Source organism: Stegodyphus dumicola, chromosome 2, assembly GCF_044657685.1.
Source record: "Stegodyphus dumicola isolate Sdum_Otavi_A_Nest chromosome 2, ASM4465768v1".
In the NCBI taxonomy this organism is placed as follows: domain Eukaryota; kingdom Metazoa; phylum Arthropoda; class Arachnida; order Araneae; family Eresidae; genus Stegodyphus; species Stegodyphus dumicola.
In genome coordinates, this window is record NC_140769.1 from 151,769,491 (window position 1) to 151,794,125 (window position 24,635).

General features: G+C 32.9%; 1 protein-coding gene across 9 annotated transcripts in view; it reads left to right on the forward strand.

The window, feature by feature from the left end:
• Positions 1 to 24,635, forward strand: part of LOC118186353 (carbonyl reductase [NADPH] 1-like) — a 99,343-nt gene that overhangs the window by 2,682 nt on the left and 72,026 nt on the right. For 8 of the 9 annotated variants that reach the window (XR_015039612.1, XR_015039613.1, XR_015039614.1 and 5 more), the window contains exons 2-3: positions 8,679 to 8,760; positions 23,241 to 23,419. Coding sequence is in view for 4 of the 9 variants with exons in the window: in XM_085811276.1 (XP_085667402.1) it covers positions 8,679 to 8,760; positions 23,241 to 23,419 (261 nt within the window). In the remaining 5 variants the exon portion in view is untranslated. The remainder of the gene's footprint in view (positions 1 to 8,678; positions 8,761 to 23,240; positions 23,420 to 24,635) is intronic. The other variant, XR_015039616.1, reaches the window with a different exon arrangement.

The window sequence follows — 24,635 nt, forward strand, 5'->3', positions numbered from 1 at the left end:
GTACTGTTCTGTAATTGGGACCAGATTCAGAAATGTATGAATGTATGCACGTGTGTATGTATGTGTCTGCATATATGTGTACATGTTTATACACACATTCATAATAACATATATACATGCATACATGAACACACATACATATATTTCTGAATTTGTCTCGATAACAGAACAGTAACCAAAATTCTGTAATTTGCAGAAATTTTACCGTAGTTCTTTTCATTGCGGCAGTGTTCGCAAGCTCATGTTTTAAAACTAAGTTTAAGGCAAAAAAAATCACAATTTCTTCCTAAAAACCATTCTACCCTGGAATACAACAAAAACGAATGCATACAAAAATGGCGGAGTTACTTGACTGAAGGACTGTTACGAGAATGGTTGCTGAAAGAAAGGTAATGTGCATGGTTGCCAGAGTTTAGCACATTCTAAAAATTTGGTGATTTCTAGTAAGGTGGTTGCTTCAATGTGTAAGTACCTGTTCTGGTAAAATTTGGAACTATTTTATGTATGAAGTTTGTGTGCCAAATTTCGCTTCAAGATGTCAAGCTATTTATACTGATTCATGGTACCATCTGTAAACTCTATATTACTAACACCAGAATGTGCCATACATCCCCATAACTCCTCCTCTGCCATATTTAACACTTGCTACTTAGTTTTGCTTCCAAAATTCTTCTTTGGGTTTTCTCCACACCAGCACATGTCTATCTGAGCTGAAGATGTTAAATTTGCTTTCATCAGCAACCAACACTTTTTTTTCCAGCAGTCGGGTGCCTTTTGTTTCACTGATTTTGTGAAAACGAGTCGAAGTTTTTGATTTCTTTTTACTGACATAAAGTTTTCTTCTTGCTACTCGCCCATGATATCCTACAGACTGCATTACTCTTCATACAATTTATGGATTTATATAATATAAATTATATTATATATATATTCCATATAATTCATGAAGTTCCACAACAAGTTTAGGAGTTCTCAGTTTTGGATTCTTTTTAATATTCCTTAAAATAAATCATTTCATTCCATCAGATAACTTAGATGGTCTTCCAGGTTTTGTTTTGTTTTGGATCTGATTCTGTCTTTTATAACACTTAATAATATCAAAAACTGTAAAATTACTTAAATTAAGTAAATAAGTAATTTTTTAAATGCCCTTACAAAACATTCCATGATTCAAAATTTCCCAGAATAATGCAAACAATTACGTCATAATAGTGTTTCCATAACATTCAACTACTCAGATTACCATAAATGAAACAACAACTTCGCGATAATACAAGGGGTACCCTAAAGTCAACTCTAACCCTTAACACTTACAAGTATAGTGGAATTTACGATAATGTATTGTTATACATGTTTAGATGTCATGGAGGTAAGAATAAAAGGAGGTGCCAACCCCACACTATGAATAAAGCAATGCTCCCAGTCTTTAGTCTCCAGAGGGGATGTTTTTTGTTTACATCCAGAGCATCCTTGACAGCGCTTTGATAGTATTTTCACACAAATTGTAAAGCGGCAACATTTCCGCGTAAAAGAAACATTTATTGTTCAATGGATAATAACAATTTGTATAGTTTAGTGACATTTATGCAAAATCTTGTTTATTTTTGATAACTTGCAGCAGCAAATTTGACTATGAATTTGTTTTATAAAATTCTAGGTTACTGGAATACAGAAATATAGATTTTAGCAAAAATGTTATGCATAAAGAATGAAAAATACCTTACAGTACCTTTAAAATGTAAAAATATCGGAAAAATATAACATGCCTTAAACTTCAATTTTTTTATAACTAAGTGGTATGTCCCAAATATCAAAATGTTTTAAATAAAGTACATTTTTGTCATCCAGATAATACAATAAAATGTATTTTTTAAAAATTTTTAGGGAAGACTCGTAATAGTTTCTCATTTTAAACTCATCATTTTATTTTTATATTATTAAAAAATAATCAATTTAGGCTTACATATCTGAACTGAAAAATGAAATTATCATGAAAACCTGCAATCCTCATCAGAATTAATAAATATATAGAGAGAGATGCTAATAAGTTAATTTTTTCTTCGTTGGAAACAAAGATTTGTGTAAAACTGTGTACAGAAACACCTGCCAAACTCGGTGAAAGTAACCATGTGCGGTCAAACTAATATGGATACTCATGTACTATGGTGAGTAACTAGATAGCTCGCCAAAACTGGTGACCTTTGTAGGTTATACAGGTTAACCCTAACATAGGTTATAGAGGGCACTAAAATAAAGAGTATTATCCCACAGTTGCTATTACCACACCCTTTTTTGCTACACTTATGCAGATTTAACGTTTAGGTTAAAAACGTGAAACTTTTTGTGATTAATTTTCCCCCAATGTATATCAACATTTTCCAACTTCCTTCAAATGAAGAAGAAGTGATGCAATGTCAAAAATTTTCAACAAATGTTTGGTGTCCGAACTGATACGGGGTTTGAAAACAGTCGTACTGAATTTTTAAAAGTTTTAAGATTTATTTACTTTTGGGCATATGAACAGCCATCCATTAAATGGTGCAAACATCAGTTGTATTTATCTGATAAGACTGTTATTGATTGGAATAATTATATGTGTGAAGTGTGTGAAGAATTTGGAAGATAATCGAAACATAAAAATTGGAGTGCCCGGAATGATTGTCGAAATTGACGAAAGCCTTTTTATGCGTCAGAAGAATAATCAAGGTCATATCTAGCCACAACAGTGGGTCTTCAGTGGAATTTGCCGGGAGACAAAAGAAACATTTCTAGTTGGATTTCCAGACAGGAAGGCAATAACATTAATTCATGAAATCCAACATAATATTGCTAAGGACTCAACAATAATGTCAGATTCGTTGTCTGGATATCAAACAGAGGAGCTCATTGCTGCCGGTTTTGAACATTTTAGTGTGAATCATCGATACAATTTTGTTGACCCATCTATGCAGACTCGTACTCGACACGTTGAAAGGATGTGGGGTTTCGCAAAATGGAAGAACAAGCGACAACATTGGACAAACCGCCATCATTTGGATACCTATTTAGCTGAATTTATTTGGCAGAAAAAACAGGAAATGCATTTCAATGCTATTTTGAAAGCTATTTCCTGCCACTTTCCTCCCCATTAACTTCGTTTTCTTTTAACCAGTTTTAAGAAAGTTAATTTAAATTTTTTTAATTCGTATTTAGTATATAGTTTATATATATTTTCGGGATTTTTGATTTTTAAGTTTTTGTTCCTTTATAATGAGGGCTTTTATTTTTAAAAGAATTTATAAACATAAACCAAAAAATGCCAATGAAGATTTTTATCGGTAAATGGTAGTTGTCATAATACGTAAGTACCCTAATGGAACCATGTGAACATGCCACAACATAAAGATAGCATGAAAGCATGTCATTTTCATTCAATTTATATTTGTACCTATTTCTTATATAAAAAATTCTGATGTATGCTAAATTATTGCAATTATTGCAAATTACTTTACTGGAAAAATGTAGTTAACGTGCAAAAATTAAATATTTGCACACACCAAAAATGAAAAATATTAAATATATATGACTATTTATGGATATCCTTGTAAAAAGCATGCTTTTGCATTTAACAAAATGCATGATTATTTATTAAATTATTTATAAATGTATTCGGAAATGAAGGATTTATTCATTCATAAACTTCTATGAATGTTACTGTGAAGAAATCTACACTGGTGGACAAAATTAAGAGATTAAGCACTTTCTCCCAAACATATCGAGAAATAATGGATAGAAATAAAGGAAATAGGTATGGATATAGTTTATTGCATTCAATACTGAGTACAAAACAACAGTAAAATTGTCATTCATTAGCATGAGTTATGACCAAGAGTCCAATGTGGTCCAAACTTGAGGTTGAAAGATGGAAGTGAAAATGTGGCTAGTATGGTGTGTGGTCGCTTCTGACAGACAGACAGTATGCTGTTTAAAAAAAAAAAAAAAAGTTCAAGAGTGCCTGTGGAAGTCACACTCACTCCTCTATCACAAGAGTTTTTACTTCCTGAATGGTTTTGGGTGGGGGGTGTATTCCTGTAGCCCTCTCAGGAGCATCCTAAGCATGTTCGATAGGATTAAGGTCAGGAGATTTGGTTGGCCAATCCATTCAGTAAATATCCTTGCTTTCTAGATAGTCATCAACCATGTGGACTCTGTCTGGTTATTCATTGTCATCCATAAAAATGAACTCAGGGCCATCACACCCCTGAAAAGTCCCACGTAGGGCTCTAGGATCTCGTACCTGTATCTCTGGGCATTCACTGAACCTAGTGTCAAATGTCATCAGCGTGTGAGTATTTTGCATGACCCCTGGCCAGACCATCACCATATTGCTCCCTTTCCATGATATTGCTGGGATGGTATTGGGTCCCGGATTGTTTCCGTATCAATAATCGCCAAGAATCAGGTTGTAGACTGAATCTGGACTCATCAGGGAAGCCCATTGAAGCTGTGTCCAGTGTTGGTATTGTATGCACCATTGTAAATGCTCTCTTTTGTAAGAGGGAGTGAGTGAGATGCAGATAGCAGGCTTTCTGGCATTTAGTCCTGTCTCATGGAGCCTTTTGGCAACTGTCTTCCTTGAAACTGATGTTTCTGGGGCAGTAGTGAAGTTACGAGACAGTTACGTGGCTGTAGACATCCTCTGGCACTTGGCTGAAAGTGCCAAATACCGATTGTCATTAGTTGTTGTGGAACTCAGCCAGCCTTGTTCTGGCCTTCTGGATACTGTCTCGCTGTTTTTAAGCTTATTCCACAAATTGCAGATGTCACTTAACGTTGCATCCAATTGAAGTTACGTTCTATTGTAACCTGAGCTTGGGACTGCCCTGCTTCAAGCCTATCCATGATTCTTCCATCTCATATATTTGTCTAAGCGGTGATGTGTACTGCATTTTGCCTAATAAATAGCAAAGAACAACAAGATTGTTCAAGAAAGACGATAAAAATCACTACTATGTTACAGAGCAGAATGAGCTGGACAGCAGGACCGGGACTTTTATACCTCCTGCTGGCGTAATGATGCCTACAGAAATATAGAAACTGATATCAGCAACACCAGCACCACAGTAACATTGTACGACAACCAACTGTCCAGGTTTTGTGTGGTATTTTGGGAGAAATATGGGAAAATGTTTTCCATCTCGTAATTTTGTTCACCAGTATAGTTATTAAATATATCTAAATTTATAATGATTATAAGCATTATCTAAATATATAACAAACTTAGAAAGTGTTTCCTCCCTCCTTCGTGGTGTAATGGTAGCACACTCGGTGCATACTCAAGAGGTTCAGGTTCGAGTCCCGGCGAGGGCATTCCTCATTTTTCACACCATCTTCTGCTTCAAAATAACCTAATCACTCTACAGCCTTAACATTCAATTGTAAACATAAATTGAAATTCTGTTGACAAATATAAATTATTAATAAAACTATTTTCACAATAATTGTTCATACTGGAAAGCAATCCGTTAAAAGGTGTTGTAAAGCGAAGTCTATGAGATGCATACTTAAGAAAGTTGTTAAGAATTTTTGGAATATGTATTGGTGAAGTTAAGGGTAAAAAAAATCTATAAGTATTAAAAGAATTAGTTCCTTACATTTTATGATAACTCAATTATTACAAGTTTTAAATAATATTTAAAAAAAATTGATTTCCCTTTCAAAGATATTCATAGAAAGTTAAGTACGTGGAAATCAGCCGCAATATTTAATTTATTTCGCTATTAAAATAAAAGGTGCTCTAATTTGGAATGAACTGAACAGAGCATTAAGTATAAAGTGACTCTTATGTTGGTTTAAAGGATACCTCGGAATCTAAAAATTTATCTTGTATTTGCGAAAGTATTTCAAGAAGTTCTGTAAATAGAAAAGGTATAATGCATAATTTTAATATTAATAATACAATAAACTTTTGTCCTTATTTTTGTATCATTAACTGAATAAAATCGAATTACCCTAAAATTTATTTCTAATCTTATTAACAAAAACATAAAAATATTTCATCCAAATTAAACTCTTCTGAGCAAACACAGTTTTAAGTTCTTGACCTTGAGTTTGATATATTCTGCTTGACTTTAAGATTATTCTGCTTGACTCTGTATTTTACTCATCAGCTCTTGCTAGGGTGGGGGGGAGGGAATGCGTGCTAATGAAAACATTCGTGTGTCTGATCAAAAAGTGTGTCTCAAAAAAGTTACCTGCATCTTATACGTGAAGGTAATTGCATTCAATAATTGTTTATTTGGCTTTTACGAAACGTGAGAACTAAAAGAAACCATGCTATTGAAACTTTTGTTCCTTGTGTGTGGCCGTCTAAACAAGGCTGCGACTTATATGCCGTCAAATACGGTATATTTCCCTTTCTTCTCTTTTTATTGTGGAAAGCCTCACCTCCAGTCTATTATGGCGGAAAGATGCTATTTATCAGAAGAAGAATACCCTCGTATTATCAATGAACCATTTATTAACGCAGATGAGAGTGATGATTCATTTTCTAAAGAGTTAAAAACTGATACTTTTTCTAAGAGTTAGAAAGGGATACTTCTCTGTGCTTCGAGATTTACCACAATCGTCATTTTAAATTTTGTTCTTACTATAAATAGTCTTTATTGTGTTATTTTATTAATTTAAAACTTTATTGATGGATTTTATTAATTAAAACTTTGGAATAATTTAAATAGCTCTTCCAAAAATTATTTTACAAGATAAGCAATTTTTTAAGTATATTTTCAGGTAAAATAAAGAAAAAAACATTATTAAGCATTAATTTTAACATATATAAGAGCTCAAGTAATAATCTAAAATGATACAAAAAATTACGTTGCTAGAAGCACAACATTTTTTTCTGATTTTTTTTTATAAAATTAGGCTTAGCGATGAAAAACCTCCGTCCTGTACGGTGACTGCCTTCGATTCTCTTCCGTCCCACACGAGCGTCTTAAACAAAGCCATCGTAAAAAGGTTAATTCCATTCAGAATCAAATGTTGTTTAAAAATATATTCTTTTCACATACTTCAGGCTCTGAAATATTGTAGAAAAAGGAAATATGTAGATTTATACATATATTTTCGCGCAGCAGCACCACAGCTCCGGGGTTCGATTCCCAGACTGGGCGAGGTCGACTCAGCCTTTCATCCTTTAATTTCCATCACTTGGATCGATAAAATGAGTACCAAGCTCGCTTGGGGACTAAACGCAGGGGGTCCTGTGACAAGCTGACCACTTGTTCAGGGCATATGCCTTATGCACCCCGGGGCCCACAATGAAGAAAGCAGTTTTTGGGCACTGCAAGCCTTGGCCCATTAGGGCTGTTGCGCCACTGAGTTAAGTTTTAGTTTATATGTATATTTACGATGTAATTACAAAATGGTCATGGCAAAACCGATTGATCTATGGTAAGTCACTGAATGTTTTGGTCTCCACAAGGAGTGTGTCACTGCTTCAAAGCAGTGTTATGTTGTTGCTTATCATCGAGATCAGCTCCAAAAGGTTCTTGACCATCAAAAAATCAATAACAGTGAGGGGATGGGATGTTAAGTCCTCCTTAGAAAATCCGAAGCAACCCAGTGTGATCCAGTGAATGCAACCGATCCAGTTATGCAACCGATGTGATCCAGTGAAGCTGGATGGTCACAACATTTTTTACAAGCAGGGTGAATTTTGCTGCCACTTTCAAAGGAAAGATGTTTAAGGTGGCCACTTGTTAGTCTAGCCAGAGCAGTCTGGGACCCACGGTCACATTTGAATTCCAGTAGGGAGCCAGGGGATGTTCCTGTGTACCATTGGAGCGTAGGTGAAATACGTCATACTTATATTAAGTTTAGATCTTTCATTTGAGTAAAGTTCTTGGTAAGTAAGTGAGAAGCTAGTGACCGTTTCATTTTCACTACCCTCTTTTGCCAGTTTATCAGAGACCTCATTACATCTAATATTAACATATGATGGGATCCACTGGAGGTGGACGTTGTGGGTCTGATAGATCTTCCTCAGTTTGAGCAGACTAGATATGTTGGTTTCATCGCATGTGGATGACCAACCACCAAGATGTTGTAGTGCACTGCGGCTGTCCGATAAAATCCATAGTTCCCCAAAATCACAATCATAAGCCAAGATGGCATCAAGCCCTCATTAATCGCTCCTGAAGACAGAGCAAGTGTCATCTTCAAAGCAGTGGATGGGGAGAAACAGTTAGGGCCTCTCCTTTTACGTCCTACCTCCATGTTAGATGTATAAATCTTTTCTTATCTGCATATAAATTATTGCGTATTATAGATGAATTTTTCTTCCCTTACGTATAGAGGGCCGATCCTAATGGGAGGGCAAGATGGTACACAGCATATGGGCGGTGGAATGAATATCAAACATATATTCCTGTATAAAAAAAGGCAGCCAACAATCTGGAATTGGTACTTTATGTATAACTATTTTTTTTTTTTTTGCTAATTTATATTATGGCAATGTAACTGTCCTCATATGAGTTAAAAATCTTGCAAGTATATCAAATATTGCGATTTTCAACAAATTTACCATACTGCTTTTAATAAATATGTGTATATGGATTTTTTAGCTTTCTATTTAAAATGAATCTTTAATTTAGCTTTATTTATAGCTTCAAAATTAATACTTTTAATTTATCTTTTAGGTTACTGGAAGTAATAAAGGTATTGGTTTTGCAATTGTACGAGCATTATGTCGCAGTTTTGATGGTCATGTTTATTTAACTGGTATGTAGTAAAGTGTGATTATTTGTAGTGATAATCAAGCTAATTGACTGAAAGTTCAGTTATGTTGAGTAGTCTAAAGAGACAATATGTGGAATGTTTTCAGAGTTCTAGGAATTAAGGTATAGTTTTTTTCATCAGTATTATCATGTAGCTATTCAGTGCAATCCTCATTTAACTGAATATAATTATTCCGACAAAAAAGTAATTTTTTAAGCCATCGTCAAAGAAATTTTTTGGTATATCCTCAGTCCACCTATTTAGAGCATGGTTTATTTCTCCAATTGAACATCCTATAAAGGTTTTTTTTTTCGAATGTGGAAACAGAATACTCCCAGATATTGAATAATTTTTGAAGTTTTCACATCCTTTTTCCACAAATCTTGAAGAAAATGATTGCCTCCCTTCTTCCATAGTTCCAATAAATAATGCTACATAAATGTGCTTGCATCAGGCAAGTAACTGAACTGAACAATATTGCACTATCTGCATAAACATTTCAAGAATTGTTTGTAACCAATAGCATTGCATATGAGTTCTAGTAATTGAACTAATAGTCAATTCCTAAAACTCTGGAAAAACATCCTATGTATACTCAGTGAGTGGTACTTATTTATTAGCACAACCACATTAGTAGAATTACAACATTAGTAGAACAACAAATTTTCAGAATGTGCCTAACTTTGGCAACCAATTGCATAAACATTCTTCATGCAACTATATTTATTTAATTCATATGTAGTAAAATACAGTCAGTCGTTAATTCAGACACCCATAATCCGGACCTCAGCTACAAACAAACAGCTACATGCGTTGCGTTGATGCATGCGCATAGGCGTTACGCATGCACATAAGACCTTTACGTCTGCGAATATGCATGTGTGCATGCACATAATACGTTTACACATGCACGTTTAACGTATAACAGACGGTATAAGCTGAGCTAAAATTATCTAATTCAATTAATGTTGCAGTTTGCGTTGTTCCTCAATCTTCGAATTGGATCCGGCTTATTATTTTTTGCAGACTGGTCGAGCAATTATATAAAAGTAAGCTTGAACTTTTCGATTATGTCAAATAGAATTTCCAATATGTACTATTTACTAATATGTAAAGGATCTACAAAGCGGAAGTATGTCTCGAAGTCCATCAAACAAAAAGTGGAATTGCTGCAAAAAAGGGTAAAGGCATATCCTTTTATTCTCTAACCATTCTGAAATCTGTTTATCAATTTCAAGTTGCTCTGCGGCGGGGGGGGGGGGGACGCCGCAGCACGCAATGAATTGGAAGTTGATCTGTCAGCACTATCCTTATCTTCAGGGCGTGGCGCGCAATGAATTGAAAGTTGATCTGTCAGCACTATCCTTATCTTCAGAGCAGATGTTTTTATTTTATTTGGCTTATAATTCCTTACTAAATGTAGTATTTCATCTCTATGTACTCCATCTTTGATATGATTTAAATCAAATTCCTCATCATTATAATTCGCTTCCGATAGTGAAGAAAGTGACAAAGAGGTTATTGAAAACGAAAAAATTTCGATTGACAAATTAGTCGGTATTCTCGACACAGCAATTATAGGACTTGAACAGTGGAACTTTGTAACTAAACAAGAAATTATGTCTGTTTAATAGAATTAAAGAGAAAGTATTATCGCATGAAACGAAGCAACTTAAACAACTTACATTGAAAGAAATGTTTAATAAAGTAAACAAACAAATATTAAGCTTTTTTTTTTTTTTTTTTTTTTTTTGTAAAATTTGATACCCTTTAGATCATAATTGCTCTTTATTTCATAAATTACGGTTTCATATTTTTAATTTTATAATTTCTGCATGCCATCTTACTAGATTTAAACTGATGATCGCCGAAGTCCCGACGAGTCCGGATTAACAACTTTGGACTGTATAATTATTTCTTGTGATAATGAAGCAAATTTAATACTGTTTTATTTTGCCAAAGTCCTTCATTTCAAAAGTTTTACTGAGAGTTTTCTTAATGTGTATCATGGATGATTCGCTTTTAGTTAAGATTATTAGATAGTCTACATAAACAGTGATTATGATACAGTCATCATCTCCTTTTTGAACATATCTGCAGTTATCTGACATTAACTTTTCTAATTCTAGTTTTTGCAAAATTGTATCCGATTTAAGGTACCATATTCATCCTGCTTGCTTAAGTTCGAAGACTGATTTCTTCGGCTTGCAAACTTTCTCTTCAGAAGTTACACCTTCTAGGTTTTACATGAAGATCTCTTTATCAATTTTTTTTTATTGAGATAAGCTGTCTGGGTATTCATTTGTTGTATCTTTAGGTCATATTTGGCAGCTAAAGTGAGCAATGTTCATATAGAGTTATAGGGGTTACGGGTTATTTATATGGATGAAAACTTTTCCGTATAATCTATTCCATATTTTTGCGAGCATCCTTTGGAGACAAGTCTGTACCGATCAACTGTGCTGTCTGCTTTTCACTTTATTTGGAATATCCATTTGCAACCAACAGCTTTTCTGCTAAATTGGTTAATTCCCACATATTGTTCCTCATTAATAAATTATATTCTTCTCACATAGCTGCTCTCCATTTGTCTGCATCTGGCCTGGATAGAGCTTCTTCTACAGTTTCTGGATCTGCTAAAATTTCGCAGTTTTTTGCTGGTAAATTTTTCTTGGTCTGCCCGCTTTTCCTGTTTTCAGAAATTTAGGTTTTCCTAGTCCTCTTTCTGAACGTTGATCTTGAATTGCGTTTTCTTCAGCTTCTGCTCTGCCTCCATTTGGCATTTCGGAATTCACGTTGGCTTCTGAGTTTTCTTCAGTAGGAACAAAATCAATGAATTCCTGTTTGTCGCCTGTTGAAGTTTTCAAGCTTGCTTCAGTTTCCCGAAGTTCCAAAAAACGGACATCGTGACTTTGTGTTACTTTACAAGTTCCAAATTTTCATTGATGATAGGCTTTTGCTTCCTCAGAATATCCAAAAAGAATGTATTCTTTAATTTTTGGGAAAAATTTATTTTTCCATTTTGAGTTTGTTAATACAAAAGGTTTACTATGATCCTGAAATTCAATAATGTAGGCTTTCTTTTAAACCAAATTTCGTTGGTCATTTTTGATCAGTTTTTGTTCAGACATTGGTTATGAATGTGTGAAATTGTTTATACCATGCTCTGCGGGGTGGGGGGTGGCAAAATCCATAATCCTTGAGGTAATTTTGATTTCAACAGCAGACATCTGGCCATTTCAACTAGGGTACGATTGGCACATTCAACAACTCCGTTCTGTTGCAGTCTGTACCCAACTGAGAACTGAAATTTAGTACAGTGAAGTCTTTAATCCAGACGTCAACAATCCGGAATGATCTATAATCCGGACCTCAAAGCTACAGACTTTTTGCACATGCGCATATGCATTTACGAATGTGCATGATATGTTTACTCATGCACGTTTAATGTATAACGGACAATATAAGCTAAGCTAAAATTATCTATTTCAGTTAATGTTGCATATTGTGTTGTTCCTTAATCTTCTGATTGGATCCGGCTTATTATTTTTTATGCAGACTGTTAGAGCAATTTTATAAAAGTAAGCTTAAACTTTCGATTTTATCAAATAGAATTTCCAATATATATTTGTTAATATGTAAAGGATTGTGCCAGTGTCCTGGAACGTTTTAAAAACTATAATTTTTACCACAAGATGGTACTATATGTCCATATGGTTTCAGATACATGTACATTAGACCTTCTACTCGAAATGAGAGAAGCATGACTCACATACACGTGTTTTTGATTATATAAACAAATGGGGAAATAAATCTTTCTGAATGGCGTGCTTTATGATGTCTCTTTAAATTCGCACATGGTAGTTGTTTATTGTAGAGAAGTTTTATTTTCGCTAAAGCATTGGGTATTTCGGTTTGCAGTTCAGTATTTAGAAAATAATTAGATCTTGTTAGACATGAATTCTTTCTGTTTTTACCGTTGCAATGTCGAAGCGTCGATAATGTTTAACAGAGCATGAAATAGCAGAAATGATGCAAAATATTTCAGATATTGATTCTGAAACAGATTCTGATAGTGATACTATGTAACGTAGTATCACTAGGATATTACGTTACATAGTATCTCTATCACATTTTCCAAAACTTTGTTCAGAAGAGACTGATAAGAAAATGAGGCGACGATGCTTCGTTTGTTCACATTCCCGGAAAAATCCTCCAAAACGGCAAATGAGTTATTACGAGTGCAAGGAATGTAATGTAGGACTGTGTGTAGAATCCCTGTTTTCAAATTTTTCATACGAAAAGAGAATTTTAAGTAATATATTTAGTTTTCAGATGTATAATGTTAAAAGTCATAAAATGGTGAGTAATGAAAATAAAATGTGTAAAATATGCATTTAAACAGGAAATAAGGTAATTAAAGTATATATTATAAATATCTATAAAGCATAAGCCATTTAAATACTCTATAGAGAATTATTAAACAATGCATTGATACTTCGGAAATTTAATGGATTTAGGCTTAATAGCAAAAAAGCCCCCGGCCCTGGACAGACGCTCGCGTAAGACACTGCCGGCCTCCGCGATAAGCACGCGTTTGCGCTACCCGGCGCGAAGGGGTTAAAGACTTTTCACTGTACCTTCTTTTTCTAAGAATTGATTAAATTCCTTGCTTTTGATTTCTTTTGCATTATCGTGGTGGAATACTTTTAGTTGTTTCCCCATGTGCTCCTCAGCTTGAAATTTGTACTTTTTGAATGCTTCAAGGGCTTCAGACCTTTCCCATAGGGCATACACTGTAATTTTCTATGATTTGTTGTCAATGAATGTTAAGAAATATTTTGAACCAGCTAAAGATGCGACATTCATGGGACCACAAATATCGGCATTTACAAGTTCAAAAACCTTACAGTTTACTGCATGCATTTCCTCTGGGAATGGTAGTCTTGTTTGATTCCATTTGGTACAAGTTTCACAAAATAGCATTTCATTATTATATTTTGGAATATTTAGACTGTGCACCAACTTTCTGGAATGTATTAATTTGAAGTCGACTAGATTTAATGATTTAAATATAGATTTAAATGATTACAACTTTCATCCCACAGTTTTAGGTTACTGTTTGATGTATTTTCATTACCTTGAAACTTCTGTTACATCCTGTGGATTTACAACATATAGGCCAATTTGTTTAGCTGCTTGTTAGACTGCGTTTATTTTGCTCTTTAACCCACACATAATTTATTTCTAAAGTAGACAGTACCTTTACTAAGTGAACTGAAATTAAGTTCATTTTAAAGTTGTGAACATGTAACACATCATTAAGTATTATATGTTATGAAGTTAAATTGACCTTGCATACATTTCGGTTTTCCATTTCCCATTGACTTCTAACAATCCATTATTTGCTAATTGAACTCCACTTTTTATTTCAGTCTTTGACATGAATTTACTTCTGTCATTGCTCATGTGTGCTCTTGCTCTTGAATCAAGGTACCAATTATGTGTTCCTAATTCTTGCATTGAATTCACAATGGTGAGAGAACAACTTGGTTTAGGGAATTCATGATTATTATTTTTGCTTTTATTTTGTCTACATTCTGACGTTTTGTGGCCTTTTTTTGTTATAGCATGTAGAGTAGACTCTAAGGTACCCCTGGTATTATGGCGAAGTTGCTGTTTGATTTATCGCCAAGTTGTTGTTTGATTTATGGTAGCCTGAGTAGTTGAATGTTATGGAAACCCTATTGTGATGTAATTGGGTGCATGGTTCTGGGAAATTTTGAATCATGGGATGTTTTGTAAGCATTTTTGTGGTGTGTGTTGGTTTGATTCTTTAGACTGTAGAATGGCCGAATGTAGTAAGATTAATTTGAAGTTTCTCTACGATTTGGAGCGAATGGACAAAAGAGCTTTAATTGACTGGTGTGTAAATGAAGATTTACTTAGTAGGCGTTATAAGTGTCCTGTATGTAGGAAGGATATGCGTTTTGTTGAACATAAAAACTGTTTATATGGATTTGAATGGGTTTATAGGAAGAAAGGTTCAGATGGTCACAATGTGAAACGTTCAGTCAGAAAGAGTACCTGGTTTGAAAAAAGTCATTTGAGTATGATTGATATTTCGATTTTTACGTGGCTCTGGGTGTATGAAGCTAACTTGAAAATCATGGTAAGTGAATATTTGCTTTTGGTAGTACTTAAATGTATAACATGTTTTTCCTTTTTTATGTTATTTTGTTGTTTGGTTTAAAATGTATTTTATAGACATTATGTATTTTTTGTTTGCCTAGATTTTAGAATTTGGTGCTCCTTTGACTTTTTAAGTGAAAATATACGATGTGTACATGGACAAAGTAAAGAGAGTGCGCAATGGAAGTTTGTGCAATTCTGGGATTTTTTTTTTTTTTTTAAGCAAAAATAGGTCGAGGTGTACATGTATAAAGTTAAAAGAGTGCACAATGCCATTTTTGTGCAATTCAGGGATTTTTTTTTAAAGTAGGTCGACGTGTACATGGATAAAGTCAAAGGAGTGCGCGATGCCATTTTTGTGCAATTCGGGGATTTTTTTTAAGTGAAATAAGTTGATGTGTACATGGATACTGAGTTTGTGCAATTCTTTGTCTTGTTATTTTGGCTTTGTGTAGCGGCGATTTTTGACGTGAAAATCGGCACTTCGCAAGCCAAACTATTTGATTTCATACCATTTGATTTTATTAGCAATCCCAAATACTCAACTTCATCTTTTCCAAATTCACATTTTGTCAGTTTCAATGTCATCATTGCTCCTCTCAATCTATCAAACACTTTTCTAAGTTTTTCCATCATTTCTTCCCAATATTTATCCGGAATTAATATGTCGTCCAAATAGCACAACACTTCTTTATTAAACAATGGGCCTAAAACTTGATTCATAAGTCTCTGAAATTCTGCAAGAGCATTAGCTAACCCAAAGATCATACGTTCAAATTGACTAGTATCATCTGGAGTGATGAAAGCTGTTTTCAGTTTCGCTTCTTCAGTTAAAGGAATCTGTAAATATCCATGAGCTAAGTCCATTGTAGTGAAAACTTTACACTCATTAAGACATTCAAGACGATCATCTATCCTAGGAAGTGGAAATTTATCTTTAACAGTTTGCGAATTCAACTTTCTATAATCTATCGCTAATCATAATTCACCTGTTTTTTTCCTTACGAGTAAAATTGGACTAGCATACAGAGATCTTGTTTCAGTAACAATTCCATATTTCTTTCATTCATTTATTATCTTCGTTATAGAAGCATGCTCTTCGGCATTGGTTTTATACGACTTCATGCAAATAGGCTTACTCCCTTCAATTTCTTTAATATCCATTTTTGTTAAGTTTGTACACCCTAATTCCTCCATATTTAATGCAAAACAATCTCGATACTCATTTATCAAATATAAAACTTCCTGTTTTCTCTCTGGCATAATATTGTTATTAACTTTAATTTCTTCTAAAGTAATCGGTCTCTTAAACTTCTTAATTTCATTTATTATCATTATTTCCTTTTGACTTGAATTTTCAGTTTTCTGATCTGAACTTGGTTCAACTAATTCTGCTACTTCCGCTCTACCGATACATTTATTCTCTTTCAAAATTAGTTTTCGATCGCTGTAGTTAGTGACTGGTATCACTGTTTCTCCCTGTATTACTTCCAATAATGAGTCCAACTCATGTTCCGATCCACTTATTAAAACATAACCGTTATTTATTTCATCAGTTTAACTTTCATGAAATTAACCATATTACTTTCGATTTGAGTTTCTTGGGAAGCCTTCAGTTTAATTCGCGGAGTGTTGCTATCATTTTGCAACTGTGAAAATGGGCAATCATTAGCGTAGCATATGTGCAAGGTATTACCTATCTTGGCGTATGCAATATGTGGTAAATCAATCCATGTTCGACCAACTAATAAGTCACATGGTTGTGTTTTATCTCCTACAATTAGAACTGTAATGTCCTTTCCTTCCACATTATCAATCTCTAAGTTAACAGTTACTTTTCCCAATGTTCTAGCGGCTGGTTTATTCTGGTTCCCAAAGCCAAACAATTCCTCCACATCAGGTTTTATAATAAGATTCAGTTTCTTAGCCACAGACTGTTTCAATAAACACGAACTAGGTCTGAATTCTGGTCCACGGGTAAATTATTTTTAACATTTGTCAAGTCTGAACTCTTAGACGTACACTTTTTAAAAGTATGACCTTTTCATTACATTTCCTGCAAATAATTTCTTCTTTAGGTTGGGGACAATCCATCGCTATATGTCCATAATCATTACAATTGAAGCATTTCGGCTCACCCTTTTCATTGCGGATGCCAGAATTATATTCCCTTTTCCTTTCGTCTATTTTATAAAATTTATCTCTCAGATTGTATTTATTATCAAAACTGTTTTTAAAACCCACTTTGAAATTACCATCTGTCTGCATAGAATCGTTAACATTTCTGTGTCTTGAATACTGATTATAGGATCCTTCATAAAATTTAGAACCACATTTAGGCTTAGAATTATGCCTAAAAGTTTTATTTTCTACTTGAAGTACTTTTATCCCTGCCCGAATATTTTCATATTCATCTAGTTTTTCAGCCAACTCTTCAGGATTAATGAATTTAGACCAATCATCAATGAAATGGTCTCGAATAGCAGCGGGGACCTTTTTCTTTAATTGATCTGTAATAATAAGTTGTTTTAATGAGTCAAAATCTGTTACATTTAATCCAGCAAGCCACTCTTCAAAATAATTTTTTAATTCAAACATGAAGTCCTTCCACGTATTACGCAACGTTTTAATATGATCAACGAACTTTTGCCAAAACTGTTCAGTGCTTAACTTAAATTTTCTATGTAGCAGTTGTTTAACGTGCTTATAGTTGCTAGCTTTTTCTTCTGATTCATGGGCAATAATTTGAGTTATAAGGCAATAGATCCAACAGCTGAGAAACCCAGTTTTGTTCTAACCCAGTATGCCGTGCCTGTCTCTCAAATAAAACTAAATAAAAACTTATATCACCTTAATTCAATTATACTTATGCATTAATTTACTCATATCACAAATATTACTTCTACTAACATTAGAAGGAACAGAATCATTTACATTACTACTTCTTATTTATGCTTCTATTTTCAATTTTTCAAGTTCAAAAGTTCTTTGCTTATCTCTTTCTATAATTTCCATTTCAAATGCTCTTTGCTTATCTTTTCCTAAACTTTCCATTTCAAGTATTCTTTGCTTTTCTTTTTCGAAAATTTCTAACTTTTCCCTGTCTAAACGATCATTTATAATTCTATCTAGCATTTGTTTAGTAAAGTCTTCGCTATAGTTCTTACTATTCAAAATCATATCCCTTACGCCTACAATTTTAATATCAGAAGGGACATCTACATCAAGTTCCAAAGCAAGTTCTTTTAAGTCACATTTCTTGCCTCTTGCTAAATAAGCCATCTTAGACTTCAATTTTCAAATAATAATACAATAATTATTCTTAAGTTCTTTCCATTTAATACTTAGACATAACATAAACAGTTTATAAATTCACGTACCTTTCTACTTTCAGTTTTGGAGAGCTTCCGCATTCACTTTAGGCTTAACGTACATTAAGGCAATACGTTGTTAAATTCTAGATAATAATTCTAGTTAATCCCACTTCTGAAATGTTAGCAATTAATTAGTTCCTTTATTCAAAACATTTCCATCAAACATTACTGTTCAAACATGAATTGTTAGATACATGCTTTATTCAGAAACATTACCGTCAACATTACTGCTCAAAAACATTACAGTTCAAATCATTATGTTCTAAAAAAATGTTGTTGCCAATTGGGAAAATACATTTTAAGTAAAATTAATATGTTGCGTTTACAATCTCTTTGTAAGATCTACTTGCTTATCTTCTGAGTGACAACTGTACATGTAGGAACTATACAGCAGATAGATTAAAAATACCCTTTATTAAACTCTTTAAAATTCACAGTGCATCGACTTGGCACTAACACACTACTCTTAACCCGGGCAGTAACTCAAATGACAAGAAATAAGCTAAAATTCAAAGATACTAACAAGTAGTAGAAATTATGCTACAGGGCTCGGTTACTCCTGTTACTTAAAACCACATCGAAATCTAGTGGCAGCAAAGTAATAGCTGCTATACCATGTTAACCTGCAATTAATGCAGAAATAGAAGCTCACATTATAGGCACTTGCCCAAACTATCTCACTTTCCCTTCTAGAACTCGGTATGTAAACATTTTCTCCTCAAGGTTGGATTTGCATTACTTCACGTGCACTACCAAATTTAAATATTCTGGCATTGACAATTAGGAGAATGAAGGCTTATAAGAAAGATCATAAAATTAAACTAAATTAGTTATTTAAAATAAATATAAATCCCTATGTCTTGATTTCTAGCACCTACATTTTAATACTCTTCTGTTTTAGACTTGATATTTCTGTCTTTTCATATAGGACTTTTCTTCCACTAATCCAGCAGTGATGTGTGTTGCTGTGGAAATTAGAAAAAAAAAAAAAAAAAAAAAAAAAAAAAAGGCTTAGGATGAAATTAGACAAAAATGGCTTAGGATTTTCAGATTGTCCTTTCCCCTTTCAAAACATCATAGCCCACCTTTTGATCGCCATATAGAAAGATGTTGTGCAGTACAAAGTCTGAAATCCAGACGTCCGTTATCCGAAATGATCTAAAATCCAGACCTCAAAGTCGCAAAAAATTTTTTTACTTGCTTGTTTTTTGTACGCATGCGCATTTGATTTTTTCTTCCATAATAAAATGTGGAGATTTTCCCTTGAAAATTCCAATTCTTAATTACACTTACGCACTAAATAAAATACCTCGTTATGGAAAAACAATGATGTAAGCATAAATTGGTACTTACGTATTATCGCAACCAGGTTGGCGCGATTTGTAAGTTTGAGTAAAAAAGTATAAATAGAAAGAAAATGTACATTTATTAATTACAGATAATTTTTAATAAGTTTTTTATATTATTTTGTTTTAAAATATAAAATAGCAATTAAACCCTTCCGGTTTCGAATTTGAATAAGTTGCAGAATTATTTTTTCGGCGGAAATCTTTTGGCTATTGCTTTTAGCACTGATTGAAAACTGTCTTCGCCATTAACAGCTTGAGCTTGGTGCCATATAAATTCGATAAAGTATGAGTCAAGATGATGACGGGCTGTTCCTCTCTGTTTTTTGTTGCGCTATTTGGCTGAGCCCCACATGCGCTCTACATGTTGTGTGTGAACGCCCGTGTTGGGATCCACAAAGTTATATTTGTGATTAACAGTTCCATGCAGAAATCCAGCATTTTCGAACTCACTTGTATTGTATCCTTTCCAGCAATCCGAATAAATGATGCTTCCTTCCTTGATATTTTTGCAAATTTTTTCCATGAGGGTAACGGCGCTTCTGTACAGTAACCAAAAAATGTCTCTTTCTTTTCTCGGCAAATTCTGCCGAAAACCCATTGCTGTGGTAGTAGACGCCCAGTGTTATTTTTTCTTTTTACAAATAAACTTTCGTCTAAACACATAGGGTTGCCAAATTTGGCGATTTATGCGAATTTTGGCCTGGTTGCGTTAATACGTAAGTACCCATAAATTTGTGAGATTAATAATTGGCTCCGTAGCCGAGTGTCTGCTTAGCATACATCTCAAACTGAAAAATTCACCTATTTTTTATCCCTGACGCTGACCTGGTGAGTCATTATTTATTATATTTTGCTTTCATCATCCCATGTTTATGAATACATGACAGCTTCAGTAACAACTCATTCAAGGAATTGAATAACAAGAGTATGGCAACCTTTTATGCTAACATTACGCTGGGTGATGATTATAGATTTTTAAATGCTCTAAGAAATGTTGAGGAGGAAAATTTCAACAAAAATTTTTTTTCATATGCTCAAAATAGATTTTGTTAATGAAACTCATTGGCCAAAAGATTACATTTAGTGCTATTTTAATTAAGAATAACTGTTATTCACCATAAACCCAGAAGCGGCGACAGAATATTCCGGCACTGGAGGGCAGAATTTAGGACAAAAGAAGACAAAGTTTTTGAAATTTGGGGAAGCACTGAGTGGCAGAATTAAGGGAGGAGAAGTTTTTTAAGATTTATTGAAAACACTGGGTTATCCAAAGTTTTGGGTGATCCAAAGTTTAGGTGCAGTAAAAATTTAGAACCTAGGAAGGCCCTTTGTAGCAGAATTTAAGACCTGTAGAGACAGCATCAGGCTGTATTGAGCGCCGGCCGTAGATAAAGTTTATTTAAGTATATGTGGGAGTTTATTTATTCAGGACTCGGATTATTTTTAAGTATGTGCAAGAAATAAATGTAGGTATAGTAAATAATAGATTAATACTCAATAGGAGCAAGACAAAATTTAGCAAAACAACTTGGCTTTCGTTGCCAATCTTGTGATACACAGCCAATAATGTATAATGGACACTATTAAGCTAGGCTAAAATTATCTTTACTGATTCTAAGGCATGTAGCAGACTGCGCTGCTCTCTAATCTTGTAATTTGATCCAGCTTATTATTTTTTGCAGACTGTTATTATTATGGCAATTTTGTAAAACTTTCGATAGCTTGAACTTTCGATTATGTCGAAAAGAGTTTCCATTTCTGGAGCTGGCAAAGGATCTATCTACAAAGAGAAAACATGTTTTGATGTCTATTAAACAAAAAGTGGAATTGCTGCAAAAAATGGATAAAGGCATATCTGTCTCAAAATTGTGCGAGGAGTATGTCTTTGGAAAGTCAACTGTATGACATTAAAAAAAAAAGAAAAAGGAACTTTTTGAATTTTTAGTGGAAGAAATTTAAACAACATACATTGAAAGAAATGTTTAATAAAGTAAACAAATATTATTAAGCTTTTTTGTAAATTTTGATTTTGATCATAATTGTTCTTGATTTCATAAATTACAATTTCATATTTTTAATTGTATAATTTCTGCATTCCATCTTACCAGATTTAAATTGATGATCTAATATCCGGAAAAATCCCTAATCCGGATTTTGGACTTTGTACTGTATAATCATATACTGCAATCATGTTAAATGAATATTTTTCAATGGATACCTTCTTTTATCAAAAATCCAATCACTGAATGATAGATGTTTGATATTTTTTATATTAACAAACTTATTAACAAACATTTAACATTTTCCCAACATCAAAATAATGACACTGCTGCGCCTGCTTTTCTTTTCATATTTGCACAAAGTGATGTAATCATGTCATCACATTTTGTCACCTCGGATTGCATCACACAAAAGTGTGAAATTATTTTAAATGTCCTTATAAAGTACTGGTAAAGAATTCACATCCAAATGATCAGTTATTTTTGAAAAACTTTATCATTTTTTCAAAAAACTTTATCATAAATAGCATATCATAGCATTCATCACATTGACATAGGTAACAAAGACCCATCAAGCTGTAAAATTGTTGTGTTTTCATTTTTATTATAAATTCTTATTTACTTTGTTGGTAATAAGCATAAATTTTCAGTTCTGGAAAACTAAAAGTTATGGGATTTTAATAATAAAAGTTATTATTTAAACTTAAAGTTCTAATAGAGTATAATGTAAGTCTTGCACTTTTGTATGCATACCTTTTCTGTACTTTTCAGTTTCGCCGGGGCAAATCTCACCAAACAGACTTTATTGGCAACAACATACAGTACACACATAAAAAATATTAACAAATGTTAGTTCTAAGAATTTTTTATTTTGAAGGCATAAATATTTTAATATCGTTTAAAATTTTGTAAAAAGCCAATAAATAAAGACAATAAATTTGTCAAAAGACATTAATTTAAGAATTTACTAGGCTTTCATGGTTCAACATCCTGATTCGCCGGTTCGTATCACATGACCCCGAGTGATCTCATCTCACGTAAACTACACTACGAAAATCTAATTCTCTCAGTAATTATCTATATTAATTTCAAGTTAAATCTTAATTATGAATACAAATTTAAATGCACGAATTATTTCAATTTGTACAATAGCTTACTCAGAAATTATGTAAAACTGCAGTGCTTTACTTAGCTAGTGCATTCTCATTAGAATTGATGAATTTAACCCTTGATTTTGCCTTTTCTATATTTTCGCCTTCAGGTGAGCGGTATGATTGCATCCTAATTGACTTAATTATTCGAATGGCCTTAGGTCATAAAATTGAATTATCTTGTAAACATCCTATGTAATTGTATGCCAGTATTAAAAGAAACAATCAATCTGAAAACAAATAGCTGTGACTTGTTTTGAAAATGAGTCATAAAAGATTGCCAGCAAGGATATTCCGTTTGGCATTAGTTGTACCATTATTGGCGATTTTATCGCCTGCGCCGGCAAAACGGAAAAGTACCAAATTTTCTTATGTATTTTTTAAGCTTTTGTTGCAAAATTTTTATCTTATTTTCAGCTCGTGATGAGAGTCGAGGTAGAGCAGCTGTAAAACTTTTAGAGCAGGAAGGACTAAATCCCAAATTTCATCTTCTTGATATTACTTGTTCAGAAAGCATTAAAACTTTTGCATTCTTTTTGAAGGCTAAGTATGATGGTTTAGATGTTTTAGTAAATAATGCTGCCATTGCCTATAAGGTAAATGCAAGTAGATGTTAATCTTTAACATTTATATTCTTGATTGTACATTGCAATGAAACTAAAATTTTGTTTATTTATTTGCTGAAGTCAAAGGTATATAGAAATAATTAACTTTTAAAAACTCTTTATATCACTTTATATCATTATATTTTTTAAATATTGTTTAACCTTTGTGTCATGATTTTAACAGTAAAAAGTGGTAAAGATAAAATAATTCTTAAATTTTATCTCTTGTATATCATAAATCTAATTATATTTTTTTAAATATTACAAGTCATACTGAGCAATTTGATAATGTAGTAATTTTTTGTAGTTGAAGTGTAAAGCTAAATTTCATTTGAAACAAAGAAAATGTCATAAATTTTAAAATCATTAAGTGCATAATGATCCATTTTCAGTTTAAGTAGTACATTAATTTTTGCATAAAAATAATGAAATCTAAAATTAATTAAAATACTAATAATTTATATTAAATTTAATGTTATACATATATTTAATTTATGTGATTTAAAAATGTTCTCTCTCAGCTTTTGATATGCTGTTTTTGTTTATTGTTTGATAATGTTTTTGTTGTCTTTCATAGCAAAGAGGATAATTTGAAAAGTATCTTATCAGTTATACTTGTTGATTCTGCCATCCTGTTTTTTACCACTGTGCGTCCTTTCCTTACATTCTAATAACATATAATGAATTTGGTTTCAATTTTGCAATATGTTAACTTCTAGTTGCCTTCTTTACATATGTAAAATATCATCACTTTGCTAAATATAAACAAAACCTCTTCCCTCTCCCTAAAAAATTTTATTATTAATGTTTTTATATAGAAAATATTTTTCTGTCGATCCCTATTTTAGCTGACCACTGATGCCCAAGTCAATTGAATGCTTGTACTTTATTATGGGTTCAGTGGTACTAAACTGTAACTATGTGGGAGTTTTCACATTTTTCTTCATTTGTAATGAGAACATAAACTAGGTTCCTGTAGCATGTCCTGCATGGAAAATTTTCTAAAGGAAACTGACTTAGGAAAACTAAGTAACATTCCCTCTTCTAAGACAAATAACTTATAAAAAATTTTCCATATGAGAATGTTATATATGAAATATATGTTCATATGTTCTGTATGAAACAAACAGAAGAGTTGTTTGTAAGAGAGAAAATTTTATCAAGTATCAATTGTAAAAATATTTTTGTAAAAAGTTAAAAAATGAAT